Consider the following 24374-nt stretch of genomic DNA (forward strand, 5'->3'; position numbering starts at 1 on the left):
GAAGTATAGAGGTGGACGGGATCTTATTTAAACCCACAGAATGCTGAACAGCCTGGAGTCAGGGAACATGGGGAGGATGTTTCCATCAGCCGGAGAGTCTGTTATCTGAGAGGACAACCTCAAAATGAAGAAGTTTCCCTTTAAATCAGAGATCAGAGAAACTTCGTCAGCAAAAGAGTGGTCGGCCTGTGGAGTTTGTTTGCAACAGATGGTGGTTGAAGCTGTCATTTGGTATAAAACTGGCAATATATTATTGATCGATAGAGTAGGAATCATGTTTTGTTAGCCAGAACAACTATAGGATTAATTCAATACAGCACGAGGCATGGCTAAAAGCAGCCTTTACAAGCTTAGATTCATCATTTCAAAATGGCTACAGTCTTAACCTTTGTCACAATGTAACTCAGAGTGTGTGCTGCTGACTTTGTTATTTCCTTTTTCAGTTACTGTTGTTGAGCCACTTCCTCCGTTTCCACGGTAACAAACCACAAGAACTGCAAGAAGTGTTCCACAATTTCATCGTTCTGTGTTCACTTCCTCTTTGCGTAGAGTCAGTAACCCCTGGAGCAACTTCAACGGAATGATAGTGGGAGGAAAGGATTCTGTAAGCATTAGCAGTGTGGAGTGAACATAGAAATATAGAAAACCTGCAAGCCCTTGGCTAACCCTGCTGTCCGAAACATGTACTTACTTCAAAAATTTCCCAGGGTTAGCCATAGTCCGCTATTTTTCTAAGATCCAAGAGCCTCTTAAAGGACCCTACTCTGTCCGCCTCCACCACCGTCGCCGGCAGCCCGTTCCACGTACACACCACTGTCTGCGTAAAAGGAAAAAAAAATGTAGCACTGACATTGCCTTGGTACCTACTTCCGAGCACCTTAAAGCTGTGCCCTCTCGTGTTGGTCATTTCAGCCGTGAGAAAACGCCTCTGCCTACTCGCACGATCATTGCCTCTCATCATCTTATACACCTCTATCAGGTCACGTCTCATCCTCCATCTCTCCGAGGAGAAATGGACAAGTTCACTCAACCTATTCTCAGAAGGCTTGCTCTCCAATCCAGGCAACATTCTTATATATCCCCTCTGCACCCTTTCTATAGTGTGCACATCGTTCGGTTAGCGAGGTGACCGGAACGGAGCACAATACTCCATGATGGGTCTTAACTGGGTCTTATATAGCTGTACCATTACCACTCAGCTCTTAAACTCAGTCCCACGGTTAACGAAGGCCAATGCACCGTAAGCCTTCCGTACCACTCAGCCAACCTATGCAGCAGCTTTGAGTGGCTTATGGACTTGGACCCCTGGATCACTGTGATGCTCCACACTTTCAATAGTCTGACCACTAATACTATATTCTACCATCATATTTGACCTAGCAAAATGAACTACCTAACACTTATCTGGGCTGAACTGCATCTGCCACTTCTCAGCCCAGCTTTGCATCCTATCGATGTCCCGCTGTAACCTCTGACGGATCCTCCACACTATCCACAATACCTCCAACCTAGGTGTCATTAGCAAATTTACTAACCTATCCCTCCACTTTCTCATCCAGGCCATTTCTAAAAATTGCTAAGTGAAGGGGTCCCAGAACAGAAGCACTAATCGTCGACTTGTATGCAGAATACGTCCCATCTGCAACCACTGTTTGCCTTCTGTGGATAAGTCAATTCTGGATACACAACGCAAGGTCTCCTTGGATCCCATGCCTCCTTACTTTCACAATAACCCTTGCATGGGGTACCTTATCAAATGCCTTGCTAAAATCCATATACACTACATATACTGCTCTACTTTCATCAATATGTTTAGTCACATCCTTAAACACTTCAATAGGGCTCGTAAGTCATGATCTTACTTTGACTATTCCTAATCATATTACGCTTCCACAAATGTTCATAAATCAGGATCTCACAGGATCTTCCCCATCAATTTCCCAACCAGTGAAATAAATATCGTTGGTGTATAATTTCCTGGGCTCTCTCAATTCACTTTCTTGAATAAGGGAACAACATCCGCGAAACTCCAATCAGTTAATATCTGTCCAGTAAAGATAAACAAAACCTGCTCTTACAGGTAATTTAAAGTAGAAAAGAGAGAATTCTGGAAACTTACAGCAGATCTGCAGCATCTTGGATAGCCCCAGATCTGAAACTGTGTCTTCACCATTTCCCCTTTCACAGATGTGGCCTGATCTACTGCGTTCCCAGCATTTTCCATTTTAAAATTTTACATTGAGTTTCTGCAACCCTGAGGGAAATGTCACAGCCAACTGTGCTGTGCAAGATCCCACACAGCAAGAAGATAGTGATCAAATGTCCACAGTTTAGCTGCTGGAGACAAGCTGAAGTGTATCCGCATCCTCCCACAATCTACAGACCGGTGAACCATCCTGAGCAACAGCGCAGGCAGAAGACCCTTAGGTTAGGTTCCCGTCCCACCTCAGTCTGTGAATCGAAAATGGCAGGAACACAACGTCAAATAGCCGGCAACAAGTCGTCTGTGTCTGGCTGATAATCAGACGTACGGGAACAGACAGAGGCCGGCAGACGTATGGAGACCGAAGGGATTGAAGAAATGAGGATCGGGCACAAACATGTGGCTGAGATTGAAGAGCTGCCGTCATCTTGTTGATGGTTTAAGGGACAGAATGGCCACCTCCTCCTGTTTCTCACTTGATGTTTCACTGTTCCTGTCCAGTGAGGCTCCGGAGGAATGTAAATAGAAACTAGTGTTTATAAACATAGAAGTGTTTTCAATTAAACCTGCATAACTCCTGTTGGAGTGGGAATTCTGTATCGGACCGGGATGAGAATTGATCCCGTAACTCTTAAGAACCGGGTGGTGGAGTGATCGGGACATGGAAGATGCAGAGGGAAAAAATGAAAATAGTAGTTGGTGTAAGTACGAAATAAGGTGTAAAATGCGGCAGGTAGGTCGGGCAGCGTGTAAAACCGGTTCAGATGGGAGACCCTCCTCCCGTCACATGATCCTGTTTCTCACTCCCATTTCATACGCCAATCTGCAGCACGTGAGGGTTCCACCGTCGAAGCTCCGCCCCCGCTCTCACAGTCCCCGGATGGGCGGTGGTTTTCTTTCCGTTCTCCGTTGAAGCGGATCATCGGCTGGGAGCCGGAGGACCGATCTCTGTCTGGGGAACAATTTGATCAAGTTCTCATCGGTCAGTATTGAGGCCGGTCACTCGGGGTGAACGCGACCGACAATTTCCCAACGGTGAGTACTGAGGCCGATCCCGGTGTGGGGGGGGGGAGGGGGGAGATGTTGGGCAGTGAGTCTCGTTCTACTTCCTGGACACAAACCGCAGGGGTCCGTCCGGGTTGTAGGTCCTTCACACTGAAACGCCTGAGAGGAGCCGCCGCTCAGCCCCTGGTGTTCTGGTCCCAGGAGCGGGGTGAGGTGGTGATGCCGAGATTGAACCCATCCATTGAGATGTACCTGGGGAACTTTACTTCCAAAAACTGGCCAGTTATCGGCTCCAAGCTCCAGATGGATCGAAGCCTGGGGTCGATAATTGCTTTACATATTCCCATCACACAGAAAGCGGCCATTCGGCCAGCATTGATCGTATGGAGTGTATTACACCAGGGTCAGAATGAGCTGATAACCAACAAACATTTTAGCGTGTTGCTGGTATTTTACAATCAGTTACCATCTGTGCATAATATAAAGTGGGGGGATAAAGCTACAGTTGCAGGAAATTTAAAGTAAGAAGACGAAAATACTGGAAAAGCCGATCGACAGCATCTTGGACAGTTGTAGTTCAGATGTTGGATCTTCCACCATTTCGCCTTTCACGGATGAAACCTGATGTACGGAGTTCCCATATTTTTCTACTTTATAATTTCACATTTTCTTCCTGCTACACTGAGCGGAAGCATGGCAGACAGGTGTGCTGGGCAAGATCCCACACAGCAATGCCATTGTGATCAAACCTGCTCAGTTTAGTTGTTGGAAACAAGCTGAAGTGTATCTGCATCTTCTCACAATCTACAGACCGGTGAACCAGCCTGAGACCCGACCCCGGCAAAGGGTCCTTAGGTTCCAGTTCAACATCAGTTTGTGAATCGGAAATGGCAGGAACACCACGGCAAATCGCCGGCACCAAAACGTCTTTGGATGGGTCATAATATTGGGTTAGTGACTCTGAGGGTATGGAACTGGCAGTATGGAAGCTTCATTCCAGGTTGGCAATTCTACATCTGGATTGGAATTTTCTCAGTCTGCCGTGAAGCTGAAGCCCCGGTCGGCTGGACATTGATTGTGGGGAAATTGTCATCTGCACCACTCAGTGGGACATCATATCTGACAAGTATTCTGGAAACTTTTGAAAAGCTAACTGAAGAGAGATAAAATAGAGCAGTGATGTTATGTACCCGTGGGTATCTTATACCAGTCACGTGACCATGATGTAATTGAAACTATGCTGGAGATGAGGTAATGGTCTTGTGATGGGGGAGTGATGTCATTTTCCCCCCAGTGAGAGGTCATGTGATAGTTTCCCCCCCCCCAACCGGGTATTAAAGGAGAACCCCATCCTGTGACGTGGGCAGTTCGTGGTTGAAAATGGTAGTGACTCCACACTTCCGTTTATTCGGATGTTATGACGCAGATTCATTTAAAAGTGGAGTTTTACTTTCTGCCTTAAGTCAAAGGTTATTGCCGTCAGTTTTGCCATAATACTGCCAGTCCAGTCATTGGAGAGTGAAGATTTAAAGTTCGGTAAGTTAATGATCGAGGAAAGTTGATTTCGACGGTCAAGCAGGTTCGACCTTGTTTGATTCTCATTCAGAAGGAATTTGTCAGCTATGCCCATGATAACTCCTGTTCTGTCGGTAGAATAGAGGGTTGGGTAAAGTTTCGCCAAAGAAAGGTCAGTGTCTTTAAGCCGTTTCATTTTCTTCATTATGAATCCTTGGATCAAAACATACTTTGTCTGGGAACAGCAGTAACACGACGTGAAAGAGAATTTAAATGGTTTCAAGAAGTGTCTCCTAAGCGACTGGGTAAAATTTTGGATTTTCGTATTACTACTTATGAGAACTGTCTTTGCTTTACCGTTTTAAGAACTGTTTTTCGGATTCTCGCTTTAAGAACTGTTCGAGCTGCCACATCGTAGCTGACTTCCGGTTGTTAGTCGTTTGTTTACTTTTTGTTTTTTTTTAGCAGTGTTTAATAAATGTTTTATTTGTTATAAAAAGCCTGTTTCAATCATATATTCATTGTTGCTGGATTGTAACATATTCATCTGAACTTTAGAAAAGTCTATAACAAGATCCCTCATGGCAGCTCACCTGGAAGGATAGGTCACGTGGGATTCTCGGGGAGCTGGTGAGCTGGATTCACACCGGGTTCAATGACAGAAAGCAGAGGGTGATGACTGAAGATGGATTTAACGAATGGATGTCCGTGACGAGTGGGAAGTGCATGTCAGTGTCGAGGCCTCGTTAATTAGATATTCATGACATTGGTTTGTAGATGAATGTACATGGCATGGTTAGAAAGTTTGATACTAAATTCAGGAGTCTGCTTCATATTGCAACAGGTTACAATGACTTTTCCCAACTTGCTGTTTCGGATGCATGGCGGGTCTACATTGTGCTTAACAAGGTACCATATACCTATCTGATAATAGACAGGTGATATGTCCAAAGGAATCTTGACCGAGTTTAGATGATAATCATGGTCTTAAAGTTCTGCCGGAGATAGCATAGTGGTTCAGAACAAGATGTCATGATGCTATGTGTGAGATTGCATTGTTCAGGATGTCAGAGTGATTATATATAGACTTAAACCATGGTATTGCCACTGTTGTCAATGCCAGGGGATGTAAAACTGAAAGGAGATGGTGAGAATCAGGTGTGACTGAGAAATCTGTATAATTCAGTGACGAGAGGAATGGATGTCTCATTAATCGGCAGAAATGTTTCAACCCACACTGCTGTAACAGCTGTCCATTACTCACCATAGCGCCACCAGTGGTAGGAGGACCAAAGCAGTGGGTGCTGTCTGCTCAACCTGCCTTGCCATTGCATTGACACATCACTCCCGGTCGAGGACACAAGATTGGCTCCGAAAAGGGAATTGTGTGCAATATAGCACGTAGGTACCCCGGAAGTCCCGGCACGTTGTACAATAGATGGAGAGCGCGGAAATCGATGGGCTCAGCTGGATCAGGCCCTGTCAAGGCTTCAGTGGACAGGCCCAAGATGTTTGGAAGTGTTTGCCTCAGTTTAAAAACAAAACAGTGTTCTACTGTAAACCCCAATTAATGTTTGACCCTCCTGTTATTTGTTTTGTTACAGAGAAACAAAAGCTGATCACACTTGTCCTCACAATGGGTCAATGCGCGGGCAGGGGAGGACTTCCAGTGCCTTCAACATCGGGAAAGGACACGGGTATGTTGGCGAATTATTTTAATTTATAAATACTCTGCTGATTCTGCGGCTGTATTTAGTTCAATATTGGGAATTCACAAAGTGTTTGTGAAAACTGATCAGAGAGATAAGAGAGAGAGTTAACATTTCTGGGTGAAATACAGTCAAACGTAGAAGGTGTACAATTACCGTCTGCTGCTGCTCCTCTAACAGATCGTGATGCACATTGAAATAGCGAGTTACTCTATAAGAAATGACATTCTGCAGATGCTGGAAGTTTTGGGCAATAAAAAGACACACGAAATATTGGCAGAACTCAGCAGGTCAGGCAGCATCCATGGAGAGGAACAAAGATTTGACATTTCGGATGAGGACCACAATGAATGGAAAGTAATGTGGCAATATCTAGAATTTCTGTTCCCTCATTTCCAGTCCGATGAAGGGCCTTGGCCCAAAACGTTGATTGCTTATTCTCCTCCATCCCCATATACATTTACTTCGCATTGTGTTTGGTGATCTTTAGGTTCCAAAGTGAAGTTACTGTCCAGTATGAGGTCAGTAATTTCTTTAATGCTCCTCATTTTCCTTCACAGGTCCGGGCTCAGTGATCAGCGAGCTCCTGGCAAGCTGGGACGATTTCCAGCTGCTGCAGTTGACGGACTTCTACCGGGACAGGCTGGAGCAGGCGATGGAAGGACGGGTTCCCGGAGTGAGCCTGGCGTTAAAGGCTGAGAAACAGTTCAGCAGAGAGGAACATCGGGTGAGTGGGAGGGGGAATGGGTTTGAATTTTCCCACATCACTGGACTGCTGGCCGTAGGATCTCTGACTCAACGGATATTAAATAAGATCAAAGAATAACTGGGAAATAAATACTCCACATGCGATCCGGAACATGTGAATCTGTACCAGAGATGGAAAGAGGTGAAAAGAACCCGCGGACTGGTAGGGAACTGCTCGATCTTCAGAGAGAGTTGAGCAAGTAACAGCATCAATGGCAAATATGACAGGAAGTTTCAATCTGTGAAAAATGTACAGAGTGACGGCAGGATGTCAGTGAGAACCGGGACATCATCAGTGAATGCCACAGGAGCCTGGGTGTGTTCAGTTCTGGGTGGAGATAATTCTGTTACAATCTGTAACTGCAAACAGTGTGAATCGGGGAACATTGCCATGTTGTAACGTGTAATCACTGAGAAAACCTCTACTGGAAAAGGGAAGCGAAAGGTGTCAGATGTCAGCCAGTAATCCGCTGTCATTTTAGACACTGGCGGACTGAGGAGATGAATCACATCATAAATTCTGCAACTTCTCTGAGGCTGTTCAGTCTGTTATATAAAATAAAATCCTCCAGTTTTATTTCTTCCTCTGTGATCGTTATTTTATGATTTCTGTTTTACACCGTCAAATCCGGTGAGGGATTATTTATGGAATTGGAGCCACGTCAATGAAGCGGTCATAGACCAGCCAGGATCTCATTGACTGGTGGACCAGGTGCACAGTGAATGTCCCTCCCTGTGCTCTGCACTCAGAGTGTACACTCCATGTCCAGACAGGATCGGCACCCGTCCGGGTGACTGCTCAGTCTGATCCCGTTACACAGCACATCATTTACTTCTCATTCTCTGTGTAAAACTGTCAGTCCCCAATATGTTCACCGTTACTCTTCACAGAAAATCTCTGATCTCGCTGATAAGGGAGAGCGGGCGGACAGTTCTAAATTCCTCCTGAGCCTGGTGATGGAGAAAGGCTCCCACGCCCGGAGGGTGATGTGGGAAACCTTTGTGAAAATGTGGAATGATGTTCCAATGTTGGACAAAATACTGAACGAAATACTGATATATGGTGAGAAAATATCAGAGATTAACTCAAATTTGGATTGAATAGAGCACACTTTAAAATCTTGCACATCATTCCCTCAATGTGTTTAAATTCAAACAGGTTGTGATCCCTCCCATCGATCAAATACCGCTCAAGGTTTAATCAAGGTTCTCAGTGAGCTAAAAGGTAAGTGAATGTGCATTGAACATTGAAGAGTATAAAACAGGAATAGGTCATTAGTCATATAATATTGTGCCGAACCAGCTGAGAGGTAAATCTACATAACCCAACTCTAATCTCTCCTTCCTGCACCATGTCCATACTCCTCCATCTTCCTTACATCCATGTGTCTACCCAAACGTCTCTTAAAAGCTTCTAATAATTTGTCTCTATCACCTTACCGGGCAGTGCGGTCCATGCAGCCACGGCTCTCTGATGAATAAAAAGCTCTCCCTCACATCATACTTCATTCTACAGCATCTCACCTTCAATACATTCCCTCTGGTAATAGACATTTCAACCGCGACAAACTGATGATCGCTGTCCACTCTATCTCTGCCTCTCATAATGTTCTCAACCTGTGTCAGAGCTCCCCTCGGTCTCCGACGATCCAGAGCAAGGAATCTAATTTCATCCAGCCTCTCATCATAGCACAAGCCCTCTGAACCAGGCAGCATCCCGGTAAACCTCTTCTGCTCCCTCTCTAAAGCCTCAACATCCCTCCGGTAGTGGGGCGGTATGCAATAGCCCAGAATGGGCTGCAGCAGAGTTCATTAAGTTGAAACTTGACCTCTGTTTCCACCAATGGTTGTAAGTTGCGTACGGCGGTTAGGTTGTTGAGCCACAGGGATCTGACCAGGTAAATATGGGCACTGTGACAGAGAACACAGTGAGACACATGGAAGCATGTTTCTTAGAGCAAATGTTTTCAAAGGTCATTTTGAGGAAAGAGGCAGAGAGCCTCGTGGAGAAAGGGAGAGGGGGATATGGAAAATGGAATTAAAAACTTATATTTCTTCACACAAGATGTCAAAATCTTCTCTTGACAGCCACTGCCCTCTCCTGAACAGACTCTTTCTTAACCGTTTTCTAAACTTCCCCCAGCAGATTATCTTTTCTTAGAGTTGGGCGTCCACTGAAGTTCCAGTCACAGAATAGTAATAATAGCATCACTTTAATTAGAAAATCAGGTGACATCCTAACTGGTCTGTTCAACCACAGAGCAGAATATGAACACATTGTGTTCACATCTACACCCCCTAGTGCAAACACTGCTACGGTGTTAGAGAGGGTGAGATTGGGGGACATATTCCTCAGCTCTGTCCACAGAAGCTGAAATTCATGTCTGCCGGTGTTGTGCGCTGGACACTGTGGAAGGGTGAGAGATGGGAATTAGGACAGAGAAACCAAGGGTTATGGGATCGCAGCAAGGAAGGTGAAAATGACTGAAAATATCTCTAAATAATATTGCAATTAGTTAAACTATGACTGTCTGGATGGAAAGCTCAATACATCTATAGGCCCATCATGACTGTGAAAACGGAGCCCGGGGCAGTTCCTGGGCTCAAGAGATTGTGAGGCTTCATCACTGCAGACTGAGGTAGATCACTCAACTGCACATTTAACAGAGGAGAGAGCTTAGGAAAGACAAACATCACAAAACTTATTAATATTGCATCAGCCCATGTTTTACCTGATTATTCAAAGCTCTCAACAGAAATATAAGGAACCTCTGCCAGAACCCTGGTACTGTCTCTCTCAATTACAAGAACAAATTCCAAAGATGATAATTTAAATATGGGACCAGAGTGAGATGAATCAGGATGTTTACAAACTACTCACCTCTGTTAATGCTGTTCCAGTCCACATCATATCAATGAAACCCCTCAGTTTCTCTGCACCATGGGTTTGGTAAATCGCTACAAGCTTTTTGTTCACTATTCCTCATGTTGTTTGCCGAGGGAACAAACAAGACAGTGAAATTCCTACAGCCATTTCTGTACATGTAACAGAATCTCTCCATGACTATTGAAGAACACCATTTCTATCACTGTCATATTCTCTAAAGAAAATATGTCTACAATTAATGTTTTCCTACGCCCCCAATTACAGCCGAACACTTTGAATGGAGACCCCACACACCCCTGACAGGGTTCAGATACACTGCGAGACCCCACACATCTCTGACATGGTCCTGACACACTGTGTCACCATCACACCACTGATAAGGTCTTCTCACATTATGAGACCTCACAGATCGCTGGCAGGGTCCCGAAACTCTGTGAGACCCCATATATCGCGAACAGGGTCCTGACACACTTTGAGACCACACTCATCGCTGGCAGGTCCTGACACACAGCCAGACACCAGACAACCCTGACAGGTTCCGGGCATACTGTGGGACCACACACACCCCTGACAGGATCCTGACACATTGTGAATCCCCACCCACTAAAGACAGGGTCCTGACACACAGTGAGAACCCACAAACACCTGGCAGGGTCCAGACACATTGTGAATCCCCACCCACTAATGACAGGGTCCTGACACACTGTGAGACCACACACCCCTGACAGGGTCCTGACACATTGTGAATCCCCACCCACTAATGACAGGGTCCTGACACACAGTGAAAACCCACACACCCTGGCAGGGTCCTGACACATTGTGAATCCACACACACTAATGACAGGGTCCTGACATACTGTGAGACCACACACACCCCATGACAGTGTCCTGACACATTGTGAATCCCCACCCACTAATGACAGGGTCCTGACACACAGTGATACCACACACACCTGACAGGGTCCTGACACATTGTGAATCCCCACCCACTAATGACAGGGTCCTGACACACTGTGGGAACCCACAAACACCTGGCAGGGTCTTGACACACAGTGAGACCACACACACCACTGACAGGGTTCCGACGCAGACACCCCACACACCCCTCGCAGATTCCTGACACACTGTGAGAACCCACAAACACCTGGCAGGGTCCAGGCACATTGTGAATCCCCACCCACTAATGACAGGGTCCTGACGCACTGTGAGACCACACACCCCTGACAGGGTCCTGACACATTGTGAATCCCCACCCACTAATGACAGGGTCCTGACACACAGTGAAAACCCACACACCCTGGCAGGGTCCTGACACATTGTGAATCCACACACACTAATGACAGGGTCCTGACATACTGTGAGACCACACACACCCCATGACAGTGTCCTGACACATTGTGAATCCCCACCCACTAATGACAGGGTCCTGACACACAGTGATACCACACACACCTGACAGGGTCCTGACACATTGTGAATCCCCACCCACTAATGACAGGGTCCTGACACACTGTGGGAACCCACAAACACCTGGCAGGGTCTTGACACACAGTGAGACCACACACACCACTGACAGGGTTCCGACGCAGACACCCCACACACCCCTCGCAGATTCCTGACACACTGTGAGAACCCACAAACATCTGGCAGGGTCCTGACACACACTGAAACCCCACCCACATATGACAGGGTCCTGACATACTGTGAGACCCCACAAACACCTGACAGGGTCCTGACACACAGTGAGACACCAGACAACCCTGACAAGTTGCGGGCGTACTGTGGGACCACACACACCCCTGACAGGGTTCGGACACATTGTGAATCCCCACCCACTAATGACAGGGTCCTGACACACAGTGAGAACCCACAAACACCTGGCAGTGTCCTGACACATTGTGAATCCCACCCACTAATGACAGGGTCCTGACATACTGTGGGACCACACACACCCCTGACAGGGTCCTGACACATTGTGACTCCCCACCCCACTAATGACAGGGTCCTGACATACTGTGAGACCACACACACCCCTGACAGGGTCCTGACACATTGTGAATCCCCACCCACTAATGACAGGGTCCTGACATACTGTGAGACCACACGGACACCTGGCAGGGTCCTGACACATTGTGAATCCCCACCCACTAATGACAGGGTCCTGACACACTGTGAGACACCAGACAACCCTGACAGGCTCTTTGACACACTGTGAGACCCCACAAACACCTGGCAGGGTCCTGACACACTGTGGGACCACACACACCCCTGACAGGGTCCTGACATACTGTGAGACCACACGGACACTCAGCAAGTTGCTGATACATAGAGACACCCACGCACTCCTGACAGGATCCTGTCACGCTGTGAGACCCCACACGCAGCTGACAGGGTTCCGACACAGACACCCCACACACCCCTCGCAGATTCCTGACACACTGTGAGACCCCACAAACACCTGGCAGAGTCCTGACACACAGTGAGACCACACGGACACCCAGCAAGTTGCTGATACATAGAGAGACCCACGCACTCCTGACAGGATCCTGTCACGCTGTGAGACCCCACACACACCTGACAGGGTTCCGACACAGACACCCCACACACACCTCGCAGATTCCTGACACACTGTGAGACCCCACAAACACCTGACAGGGTCCTGACACACTGTGAGACCCCACAAACACCTGGCAGGGTCCTGACACACAGTGAGACCACACACACCCCTGACAGGGTCCTGACTTACTGTGAGACCCCACAACATCTGGCAGGGTCCTGACACATTTGTGAATCCCCACCCACTAATGACAGGGTCCTGACATACTGTGGGACCCCACACACCCCTGACAGGGTCCTGACACATTGTGAATCCCCACCCACTAATGACAGGGTCCTGACATACTGTGAGACCCCACAAACACCTGGCAGGGTCCTGACACACAGTGAAACCACACGGACACCCCTGACAGGGTCCGGACACACAGTAACACCACACACACCCCTGACAGGGTCCTGACACACTGTGAGACCACACGGACACCCAGCAAGTTGCTGATACATAGAGAGACCCACGCACTCCTGACAGGATCCTGTCTTGCTGTGAGACCCCACACACCCCTGACAGGGTCCTGACACATTGTGAATCCCCACCCACTAATGACAGGGTCCTGACACACAGTGAGACCACACACACCCTGGCAGGGTCCTGACACATTGTGAATCCCCACCCACTAATGACAGGGTCCTGACACACAGTGAAACCACACGGACACCCCTGACAGGGTCCGGACACACAGTAACACCACACACACCCCTGACAGGGTCCTGACACACTGTGAGACCACACGGACACCCAGCAAGTTGCTGATACATAGAGAGACCCACGCACTCCTGACAGGATCCTGTCTTGCTGTGAGACCCCACACACCCCAGACAGGGTCCTGACACATTGTGAATCCCCACCCACTAATGACAGGGTCCTGACACACAGTGAGACCACACACACCCTGGCAGGGTCCTGACACATTGTGAATCCCCACCCACTAATGACAGGGTCCTGACACACAGTGAGACCACACACACCCTGGCAGGGTCCTGACACATTGTGAATCCACACCCACTAATGACAGGGTCCTGACACACAGTGAGAACCCACACACCCTGGCAGGGTCCTGACACACTGTGAATCCCCACCCACTAATGACAGGGTCCTGACACATTGTGAATCCCCACCCACTAATGACAGGGTCCTGACACACTGTGAGACCCCACAAACACCTGACAGGGTCCTGACACACAGTGAGACCACACGGACACCCAGCAAGTTGCTGATACATAGAGAGACCCACGCACTCCTGACAGGATCCTGTCACGCTGTGAGACCCCACACACCCCTGACAGGGTTCCGACACAGACACCCCACACACCCCTCGCAGATTCCTGACACACTGGGAGACCCCACACACACCTGACAGGGTTCCGACACAGACACCCCACACACCCCTCGCAGATTCCTGACACACTGGGAGACCCCACACACACCTGACAGGTTCCAGGTACACTAGGAGACCCCCACACACCTCTGAAAGCGTCCTGATACACTGAATCCCCACACACACCTGACTGGTTCCTGACACACTGTCAGACGGCTCATACCCCTGACAGGGTCCGGACACACTGTGAATCCCCGCCCACTAATGACAGGGTCCTGACATACTGTGGGACCTCACACACCTCAGACAGTGTCCCAACACACCGTGAGACACCACTCACCACTGACAGGGTCCTGACACATTGTGAAGCCCCAAAAACCACTGACAGGGCCTTGACACACTATGACACCCCACACACCCCTGACAGGGTCCAGACACGCCTTTAGACACCACAGAACCTTGGCAATGTCCTGATGCACTGTGAGTCTCCACACACCCCTGACAGGGTCCAGACACGCCGTTAGACACCACACAACCTTGGCAAGGTCCTGCTGCACTGTGAGTCTCCACACACCCCTGACAGGGTCCAGACACGCCGTTAGATACCACAGAACCTTGCCAAGGTCCTGATGCACTGTGAGTCTCCACACACCCCTGACAGGGTCCAGACACGCCTTTAGACACCACACAACCTTGGCAAGGTCCTGATGCACTGTGAGTCTCCACACACCCACGACAGGGTCCAGACACGCCGTTAGACACCATACAACCTTGGCAAGGTCCTGATGCACCGTGAGTCTCCACACACCCCTGACAGGGTCCGGACACGCCGTTAGACACCACAGAACCTTGGCAAGGTCCTGATGCACTGTGAGTCTCCACACACCCCTGACAGGGTCCAGACACGCTGTTAGACACCACACAACCTTGGCAAGGTCCTTATGCACTGTGAGTCTCCACACAGCTCTGACAGGTTCCCAGTACTCTGTGAGACCCTACACATCCCTAGCAAGTGTCCTGAGACACTGTGAGACCCCACACGTCCCTAACAGGTTCCCGGCACTCTGTGATAACCTACATGTCCCTGACACACTGAGATCAGATCTTATCAGGGAGATTATTGTAATGGTCCCTTATGAGGCAGCTAGGGACTGCATAATAGAATAGGATACGCAAAATAATGTAGCAGAAGTGAGAGGAAAGCTAGTTGATTTGGAAGCTTCTAAAATCTAACAATAGGTAACAAAAAGAAGCATAAAGAAGGGATGAAGACAAAAGAAATAAGTTATAGTCTATCACACAGAAAATGATGGAGAAACTCAGCACATCTATGGAGAAAGTACAGTAAACGTTTCGAGCTGAGAACATTCGATGGGACTGGAGATAAAACTCTGGGGAGTCGATTTGAAAGCTGGCGGGCGGGGTGGGAGGGGAGAGAGAAATTCCAAACGATAGGTGAAATTTGGAGGGGGAGGGATGAGCAAAGAGCTAGGAAGTTGGTTAGTAAAAGAGACAGAAGGCATGGAAGAAAGGAAAATAGTGGGTGGAGAGAGCAAAAGAGGGAGGCGTAGTTGATCTCGGTATGGTCTGTTGTCTCTCGATGAAACCAGTGCTGACTCGGATCCTGTTACTGCTATCCACATTTACCGTTATTTCATCTTTTATAATTGACTCCAGCATCTTCCCTACCACTGATGTCTGGCTAACTGGTCTATCATTCCCTGTTTTCTCTCTCCCCTCTTTGTTAAAAAGCGAGATAACTTTAGCTATCCTCCAATTCTCAGGAACCGATCCTGAATCTATAGAACATTGGAAAATAATTACCAATGCGTCCACGATTTCTAGAGCTACCTCCTTAAGTACCCTGGGTTGCAGACCATAAGGCCTTGGGGATTTATCAGCCTTCAGTCCCATCAAACTACCCAATACATTTTTCTGCATAATGTGCATTTCCTTCAGTCCCTCCATTATCCTATGTCCTCTGGCCACTATTATATTTGGGAGATTGTCTGTGTCTTCCCTAGTGAGGACAGATCCACAGTATCTGTTCAACTCGTCTGACGTTTGCTCACTCTTCATAGTAAATTCACCTGTTTCTGCCTTCAAGGGCCCAACTTTAGTTTTAACTAATGTTTTCCTCTTCACATACCTAAAGAAGCTTTTACTATCCTCCTTTATAGTCTCCGCATATTGTCTTTTTTTTAGTAATCTTTTATTGTTCTTTAAATGTTCCCAGTGCTCTGGCTTCCCGCTCATCTTTGCTATGTTATACTTCTTCTCTCTTATGTTTTATACTCTCCTTGACTTCCCTTGTTAGCCACGGTGAGAATCACTGATCCTGCCGCTCCCTCTCAAATTGTAGATTAAAACTTAACATATTATTGTCACAACCTCCTAATGGCTCCTTTACCTAGAGTTCCCTTATCAAATCCGGTTCATTACACAACACTAGATCCAGAATTGCCTTCTCCCTGTTAGGCTCCAGCACAAGCTGCTCTGAGAATCCATCTAGGAGGCACTCCACCAACTCCCTTTCTTGGGGTCCAGTACCAATCTGATTTTCCCAGTCTACCTGCACGTTGAAATCCCCCATTACAACTGTAGTATTACCTTTGCAACATGCTAATTTTAGATCTTTATTCAACTTGCACCCTATATCCAGGCTACTATTTGGGGGTCTGTAGATAACTCCCATTAGAATCTTTTTGCCCTTACAATTTCTCAGTTCTACCCATACTGACTCTGCATCTCCTGATTCTATGTCACTCCTTGCAAGGGACTGTATTTCATTCCTCACCAGCAGAGCCACCCCACCCCGTCTGCCCACCTGTCTGTCCTTCCGATAGGATGTATATCCTTGAATATTCATTTCCCTGCCCTGGTCCTCTTGCAGCCATGTCTCTGTTATTCCTACAACATCATACTTACCAACTTCCAACTGAAATTCAAGCTCATCTATATATAATATTTTTAATCCATTACTCCCCTTCTTGTCACATTGGTCCTATTGCACTTGGCCATACTCTCCGATCCCCTCCGGAGCTTTCTGCCCCGTAAATTCTGATGTCTTTCTTAACTTTTCTTATTCACTCTTTCCCTTTAACTCCATCCTTATATTTCCAGTTCGTCTCCTCCCCACACTTATTAGTTTAAACACACGCGTGTTGCAGTGGCAAACCTGCCTGCCAGAATGCTGGTCCCCTGACTGCTAAGGTGCAACCCGTCCCTTTTGTACAATTCATCCTTACCCCGAAACTGATCCCAGTGGTCTAAGAATCTAAAACCCACAGCTCTGCCAGTCGTCTGTCTCTTTGGCTTTGCTTCAGTGCCAATTTTTGACTCGCAGACCCGTCCACCTCTCAGACTGGCAGTGTCTTCTGTCCCAAGCTTCCAAGAGGGTGAACATGATTTCAAGAGGCACATCCCCCGGGGTCTCCTGTACTTCAAGCTTCCATCTCTTCCTCATCGTCGCCCCCGTTCTCTCCTCTGTTATCTTCGGATGTAACGATTTCACTGTAGGTCCTGTCCAGAAAACTCACGTTTTTCCTGGATGAACCTGAGGTCATCCAGTTGCCTCTCCAGTGCCCTAACACGGTCTTTCAGGATCTGAACCTGGACACGCTTTTCACAGTTGTAGCAGCCGGAAACACCATCAGTGTCCCTGACCACCCACATCAGGCAAGCATCACACTGAACCAATTTACCTGTCATCTCTTCACCACCTCTCACCCTCACCAACTGTGGCGTAGTCTCCTCCCTCAGCTTCCTCGCCAAAGACTCGCTCTTTCCTCACAAGGACCTTTCCTCAACAAGGCTGCTCCCCGAGTCAAAGCCGCAAAGCTCAACTCCTTTACTGGCTGCTCCGCTTGAGCTACCCCTCTATTTATTTGTCTGAGTTTTTCAAGCTGCTTGGTCACCTGAGCTCGATTGCTCAATCAGCTGCTTTCTGCTGATTCTGAGCTATTCAAATCTTGAATTGTCTAATTAACTGCTTTCTGTTAAGATATTCAAATCGTAATTGACTTGATTGCACAGTCAAACTGCCAAAATCTCTCAAGCCAAAGACTCGCAGTTCCCTCACAAGGCTCTACCCTCGACAAGGCCGCTCCATGAGTCGAAGCCCCAAAGCTCCAGACCTCTACTGGCAGCTTTGCACTGGCCGCTCCACTTGAGCTACCCCTCTATTTATTGGTATCAGTCTTTCAAAACCGCTTGGTCACTTGACCTTGGTTGCCCAATCAGCTGCTTCTGCTGGGCTCCTTTACTGACCGCATTTGTTGATGATACAAAAATTGGCGAAGGGGCAGATAGTGCTGAGGAAGCAATGCGATTGCAGCAAAACTTCGACGAATTGGAAGAGTGTCGCAAATGGATTACAATGTTGGGGAATGAATGATAATGCATTTTGGCAAGAGAAACAATAGGGTGGACTATTATCTAAATGAGGAGAATGCTTAAACATCACAGTGTAATGAGACTTCATGCTGGCTGCTACCAAAATTCCTCGGTCTCTGCTCTCTTTAACTCCCGAGCTGTAAACAACATGGTTTTCAAACGTGTATTTAAAGCCATAGACCAGTGGTCTCTCCCGTTTCCACAGACGTTGGCTGACCTGTACTCACATCTACATTAGCGTCCTTCGACAGCTGTGATGCAGAGGGCAGGCCAACATGCTGCATAACTGTGGCTAACAGGACAACGGGTAGTCAAAACTGTCCAAACGTATCACCGGCACCCCCATCCCACCTCTCATCAGGGACGTATATACAGAACGGCTCTGGAAAAGGGCCAGCAGCGTTAGGAAGGATCCCACCTATCCTGCCTATGGGCTGTTTGCCCCGCCCCATGAGGGAGGAAGCTACATAGCATCCACAGCAGGACCACCAGACTCAAAATCAGTTACTTTCCTCAAGCAGTAAGACAGATCAACACATCCACAACTAACAACCGCACCCCACCACCAGAACGATTGAAAAAAAAATACTGAGTTTTCCATTGCATACACTATCTGAGTTTGAGCTTCATCAGAGCCAGAATAACAATTATTTCCTTCTCCTTTACACTCGTGTATATTCAATCTTGGATCTGTTGAGCATTTACAACACAGACTCTTTAAGAGACCCGGTACTGCAGATCTGCCGTCTCGAACCATTTTCTGGACGAACCCAGTGAGCTGAGCATCATCTGTGATGATGGAAGTGGGGGGTGGGTGGATTGTCTGTGGTTTGTGTCAAAATGCTGACTGTCTCAATCTCCTGAACAAGACATTGACATTTTCTCCCCCAGCCACCCAGCCACAGAGCAGATGCTGATCAGCGAATATACTTCTTTGCATTTTGAATCAGTGATGTTGAGAGGGGAGGGGGGAGCTGTGATTCCCCGACCTGTTCCTTTGACAGAATGCCAACGTCCCTTTTCTCTATCTCCACACACACCTCTTCAACAATGGGGATTAAAAGTTTCTTCCACATGAACAGTGATATCTGTGGCTGTAGTGAGAGGGTGTCCAGTACGGGACAGTCGGGGGTCAGTAAACTACCAGGGAAATTCTCATCTTCACAGCACAGTTAATATGGAAATATGATGACCATGTGTTTATCCAGACCAGGCCTCTCTGTTCAGTCAGGGGACTGTTATGCAAATTTACTTTACTGTACGGACATTCATTGATTAATTCAACTAATGCAATAGCTTTGGGCTCACTCTTGTGTGCTTAAATAATGAGTTCTGAGTTGAGACATCTAACAGTTTGAACACTGTCTGTTCCCATTGAAGATGTTCAACAGAAACACATGGAGACTCTGCGGGCACAAACTGAAACACTGAGAGTGAACACGATCCTGGTGAGGGAGAAGGTGAAGGTTTTCCAGCTGGTTGATCGATACGCTGAGAAATCGTCATTTCTGCTGTTCGAGATCGGAGACTGGTTGAACATGAGCTGCTGGCAAGACGCAGAGACCACGAGCGTTGGAGAGAGAAACATCTCCACGGAGAGATGGAAAAAATCCAGACTGATCAGTTATTCCAGAGCAGCTTTTCCCGAAGTAAATCCGAATCTGGGAGATCAGCAGCAGTGGCCGGAGTCGCGGGGATTGGGAAAACAACAATGGTACAAAAGATTGTTTATGACTGGGCCACGGGGAAAATATTCCAACAATTCCGGTTTGTCTTTAGTTTCAAATTCCGGGAGTTAAACTCCATTAACTGCAGAACAAACCTGAGGGAACTGATTCTGGATCAGTATCCTTACTTTGGGAATTTCCTGAGAGATGTCTGGAAGAACCCACAGGGATTGTTGTTCATATTCGATGGTTTGGATGAATTCAAACACAGAATCTATTTTGCAGATAAATGGAGAGATAAAGAACCCAGGCACCAGTGCCCAGATCCTGAGTGCTGGTGTGAAGTGTCGGACATTGTGTACAGTTTAATCCAGGGCAAGCTGCTCCCAGGGTGTTCGGTGCTGGTGACCACACGCCCCACTGCGTTACAGTTATTGGAAAAGGCAGATATCAGGGTCTGGGCAGAAATCCTGGGATTTGCTGGTGAGCAATGGAAGGAATATTTCATGAAGCATTTTGATGATCAGACGGTGGCGGCAGCTGTTTTCAAACATGTGAAGGAGAACGAGATCCTGTATACCATGAGCTACAACCCCTCCTACTGCTGGATCCTCGCACTTGCACTCGGCCCTTTCTTCACACAAAGAGACAGGGACCCACAGCAAATTCCCAAGACCATCACCCAACTGTATTCCTACTATATTTACAGCATCCTGAAAAACCACAGCCGTGAGATTGAGAACCCCCGTGATGTGTTACTCAGGGTTGGTCAGATGGCCTTCAGAGGAGTGTCCGAGAAGAGAACTGTGTTTACAGATGGAGATTTGAACAACTACAATCTGCAGCCTTCCCAGATCCTGTCTGGGTTCCTGATGGAGCTTTTGGGGAGAGAGGATTCTGCCCAGTGTGTGGTGTACACATTCCCACACCTCACCATCCAAGAGTTTGCAGCTGCAGTCGCACAATTCCTGACTATACATCCCGAGGATATCCTGAAATTCCTCACTGAAGCCCACAACACGACAGATGGGCGATTCGAGGTATTTCTCCGTTTTGTTGCTGGTCTCTCCTCCCCAATGACAGCTCGGGGTCTGGAGGAGTTTCTGGGTCCATTTCCTCATGAAACAACCTGCCGGGTGATGGACTGGGTGAAGGAGGAGGTTAAACGCCAGAGTGGGAACACATCGAGTGAAGCTGGTAAAAGGAGGCTCCTGAACACATTTCACTACCTGTTTGAGTCTCAGAATCGTGAACTGGCTCAGACCGCACTGGGATCTGTGGAAGAACTTTCATTCAGTGGAATGACACTGATCCCAGTTGACTGCGCGGTCCTATCTCATGTTGTCAGACTCTGTGATACAATAAAACGTCTCGACCTGTCGTACTGCCACATTTTGTGTGAAGGAATCCAGCAGCTGGGACCCTGGCTGCACAAGTTCCAGGTATTGAGGTAACTTAATTTTTCTCTCACTCTGAACTGTGAAATTGTTCCATTGTGTTGTTTCAATGTAAAGGGATTTGGGTAAAACTATAGTGGATATGATTGTGAAGAATTGTGACAAATGCGATCCCCCCTCCTCCTGTGAGATGTCTCTTCCCCAACTCCGTTCCTGCTGTGGAATCTCTCTTCTCCATCCTGCTTCGTCCTGTGGGATCTCTCTTTCACATCCCCCTTCCTCCTTCATGTCCCGTCTTTCCATCCTTTTCCTCAGATGGTGTCATTTCCCACCAACATTTCTCTATTCACAAATCTTCCTCACTGTGGGACTTTCTCCCCTTCAACCCTGTCCCTTCCGATCCACTCACAGGTCAGGAACACTTTCCTAACCATCGCGCAATGAGACAGAATATGAGGAGTTTACAAGGTCACACCGACAGACTAAATTACTGACATCAGTGAATCCCCTGTAACTGGTCAGTGAGGGACATTGACAGTGATGGGAACACTGATCAGTGATTTACTGAAGGGTTTAATATTTCCTGAAATAACCGAGTGAGAGAAATTCCTTCTGACCCATTCATTAATTTGCCTGTTTCTGTTTAGTCTTGGACGGAATGACCTGGGAGATTCAGGAGTGAAACTGGTGTCTGCGGCTCTTGGGAACCCGGAGTGTAAAATACAAACACTGAAGTGAGTACCAGACTGTGGGAGATTGTGTTTACAGACACTGGGTGTCTGACACTGAACATTAATGTGATCAGTAATTGTGTTACTGATAAATTCTGGAAATTTGTACAGCCCCTGTCTCTCTGTGTCCTTCACCCTCACTCTATCTCTCATTTCCAGTCTGAACCATGTCGAACTTACAGATTCTGGTGCTGAGGATCTCGCCTCCGCTCTCAGTACAAACCGATCACTGATAGAGCTGGACCTGGGATGGAACCCGCTCACAGACCAGTCTGTCCCTGCTCTCCGCCGGCTCATACTGACCCACCCGAGTCTGGAGCAGATCATGTGAGTGTCTGTGTTAATGTTCAATGTGATAAAAATTTCATCAGATCCGCGGGTTTTCTGGTACCCCAGTACTCTGTTACTGACACGGTTATATAATCTGGTTTCTTTTTCATCTTTATTTTTCCATCCGTTTCAGGCTGGCGGTGAATAATTTCAGTGGGACTGGGGAGAATGAACTGGAGTCTCTACAGGAGTCTAGACCCGGACTGAGAGTGTACCTGTAAACGTCTGAATGTGTGAATATACCCGTCCACAAGATGGAGACAATTTGGCCGATACCACCCCCCCCCCCCCCTTAACTCCCGCCCTTATCTTTCCGCACTCCAGAAGCAATTCGCAAGGGTTCAGAAATGACCCTGGATCTGCGGTGATCTGGGACACGGCCCTGAAGTGTGATTTGATAATCATCAGTTCCGTGATGCAGAGTGACAGTGAGAAACGGGACTGATTATTCAAACTGCCCCTGGTTGTCGCCGGTCAGTTAATTGTGTGTGACTGTGAGTGAGTCGGGAGCAACTCATTTATTCCCGAACGTCAGCAGCTCACAAATCGTTTAATTTACATTTGTCGATGAAATCAATAAACCACTGTAACATCCTGTCTTCGTTTCGGACGAGTTTGATTTGAGGTTTCTGCTGTCCCCCTCACCCTGGGTGCCCAGGATCTCATCTCCACCCAGCCCCCTTGCTGGGAAACTCAACCCCTCCTTACACTCCACAAAGAAAGGGAGAGGGTACAGAGAGAGAGCTGGCCTTATTTGGCGGTCCTGCATTTCTTTCTACCATGACACTGCGAGGGGAATGCTAACTACACGGATATCTTAAGGACAAAGCAGGAGTTGAAAACGTCGGTATACGGAGCGGATTCTGTACATGGGAGAATATATTCTGTTAAATTATGCCAGCATTTCCCAGAGACAAACGTGTTGGTGGTTGCGCTCATAACTCACAGAACAGCGAGTGGCAGCCTGAACAGCCAATTGTATTCCTACAGCTAATTGAACTCCACAATATTTCAAAATCTAACTGTTCCTCAGGTGGATTCAACAGCGGCTTTGTCCGTCACTAAGGTTTAAAAGTCCGCAGCACGGGCAGGAAATTCTATTATATACATTTGAAGAAATGTAATAGGGGCATTTATGCTCGCACACACACACACACAGACACACACACACACACACACACACACATACACACACACACACACAAACACACACACACACACACACACACACACACACACACACACACACACACACACACAAACACACACACACACACACACACCACAAGATGTGGGAAGATGGTTTAAGAGAAGGAGGGAACCGTGCACAGCTCTGAGCTTCATGTTATTGGAAATAAACATTATAGTGGGAAGCTGATCAAAATGAGGTAAACACTGATGTGATCCAGGGCTGATGAAGAACTACACAGCTTGTCGGTACAGCGAGTACATTTCATATCTGGTGGCACATAGTGGGACGTGTTGGGGTGGTTTTGGTGTCTGACCGACCAAAGTGGATCTGCTGAATATATATTAAAAAATCAATGACGTTAATTGAAAGTCTGCAGAAGGAAACTGGGAAGGTTCTCATGTGTCCCTGGATCACGTCCACACTGAGGGGAAACCGGTTCTACTTGCAGAGGAAACAGCCGGCGTGACTGTGAAAAGTGCCGAAAATGCTGGAAACATCGATTCCGGAATGCTTGTGGGAAGAGAGCCACAGTGAAAGTTTCAGGTTGGAAAATGGGAACAGTCGTGACCATTGACAATACAGCTGTGGAAAAGTTGTAAACAGAGCCGCTGACTGCTCACTTATTGGTCTCGTTGCACATTTTGGTAAAATTACGCAGAAGGAT

The 24374-nt window shown here is 47.5% G+C and overlaps 1 protein-coding gene and 1 long non-coding RNA gene across 3 annotated transcripts; both read left to right on the forward strand.

The window, feature by feature from the left end:
- Nucleotides 1-1260: 1260 nt before the first annotated feature.
- LOC132390266 (uncharacterized) lies at nt 1261-20211 on the forward strand. 2 transcript variants are annotated; one of them, XM_059962877.1, is made up of 6 exons: nt 1261-3238; nt 6328-6420; nt 6993-7159; nt 8071-8242; nt 8339-8404; nt 19774-20211. In XM_059962877.1, the coding sequence occupies exons 2-6, from the start codon at nt 6360-6362 to the stop codon at nt 20190-20192; spliced, it is 885 nt and encodes a 294-aa protein (XP_059818860.1). In that variant the 5' UTR covers nt 1261-3238; nt 6328-6359; the 3' UTR covers nt 20193-20211. The 2 variants fall into 2 exon arrangements, with proteins under 2 accessions (XP_059818860.1, XP_059818859.1); XM_059962876.1 differs by lacking the exon at nt 1261-3238 and having other exon boundaries at nt 4981-6420.
- Nucleotides 20212-22105: 1894 nt separating this feature from the next.
- On the forward strand, nt 22106-23155 carry LOC132390267 (uncharacterized). Its single transcript, XR_009510838.1, has 3 exons — nt 22106-22191; nt 22348-22515; nt 22652-23155. It is a non-coding gene; the product is annotated as an uncharacterized LOC132390267 (long non-coding RNA).
- The last annotated feature ends 1219 nt before the right edge of the window (nt 23156-24374 follow it).

This window comes from Hypanus sabinus, unplaced genomic scaffold, assembly GCF_030144855.1.
Source record: "Hypanus sabinus isolate sHypSab1 unplaced genomic scaffold, sHypSab1.hap1 scaffold_825, whole genome shotgun sequence".
Taxonomy (NCBI): domain Eukaryota; kingdom Metazoa; phylum Chordata; class Chondrichthyes; order Myliobatiformes; family Dasyatidae; genus Hypanus; species Hypanus sabinus.

Bases quoted from the DNA above. Each gene is read 5' to 3' on its own strand.
- LOC132390266 (XM_059962876.1), top strand. From the start codon at position 6,162: ATGGAGAGCGCGGAAATCGATGGGCTCAGCTGGATCAGGCCCTGTCAA. The intron at 7,160-8,070 runs GTGAGTGGGAGG...TACTCTTCACAG, and splicing joins TCAGCAGAGAGGAACATCGG to AAAATCTCTGATCTCGCTGA. The intron at 8,405-19,773 runs GTAAGTGAATGT...TTCCCATTGAAG, and splicing joins GGTTCTCAGTGAGCTAAAAG to ATGTTCAACAGAAACACATG.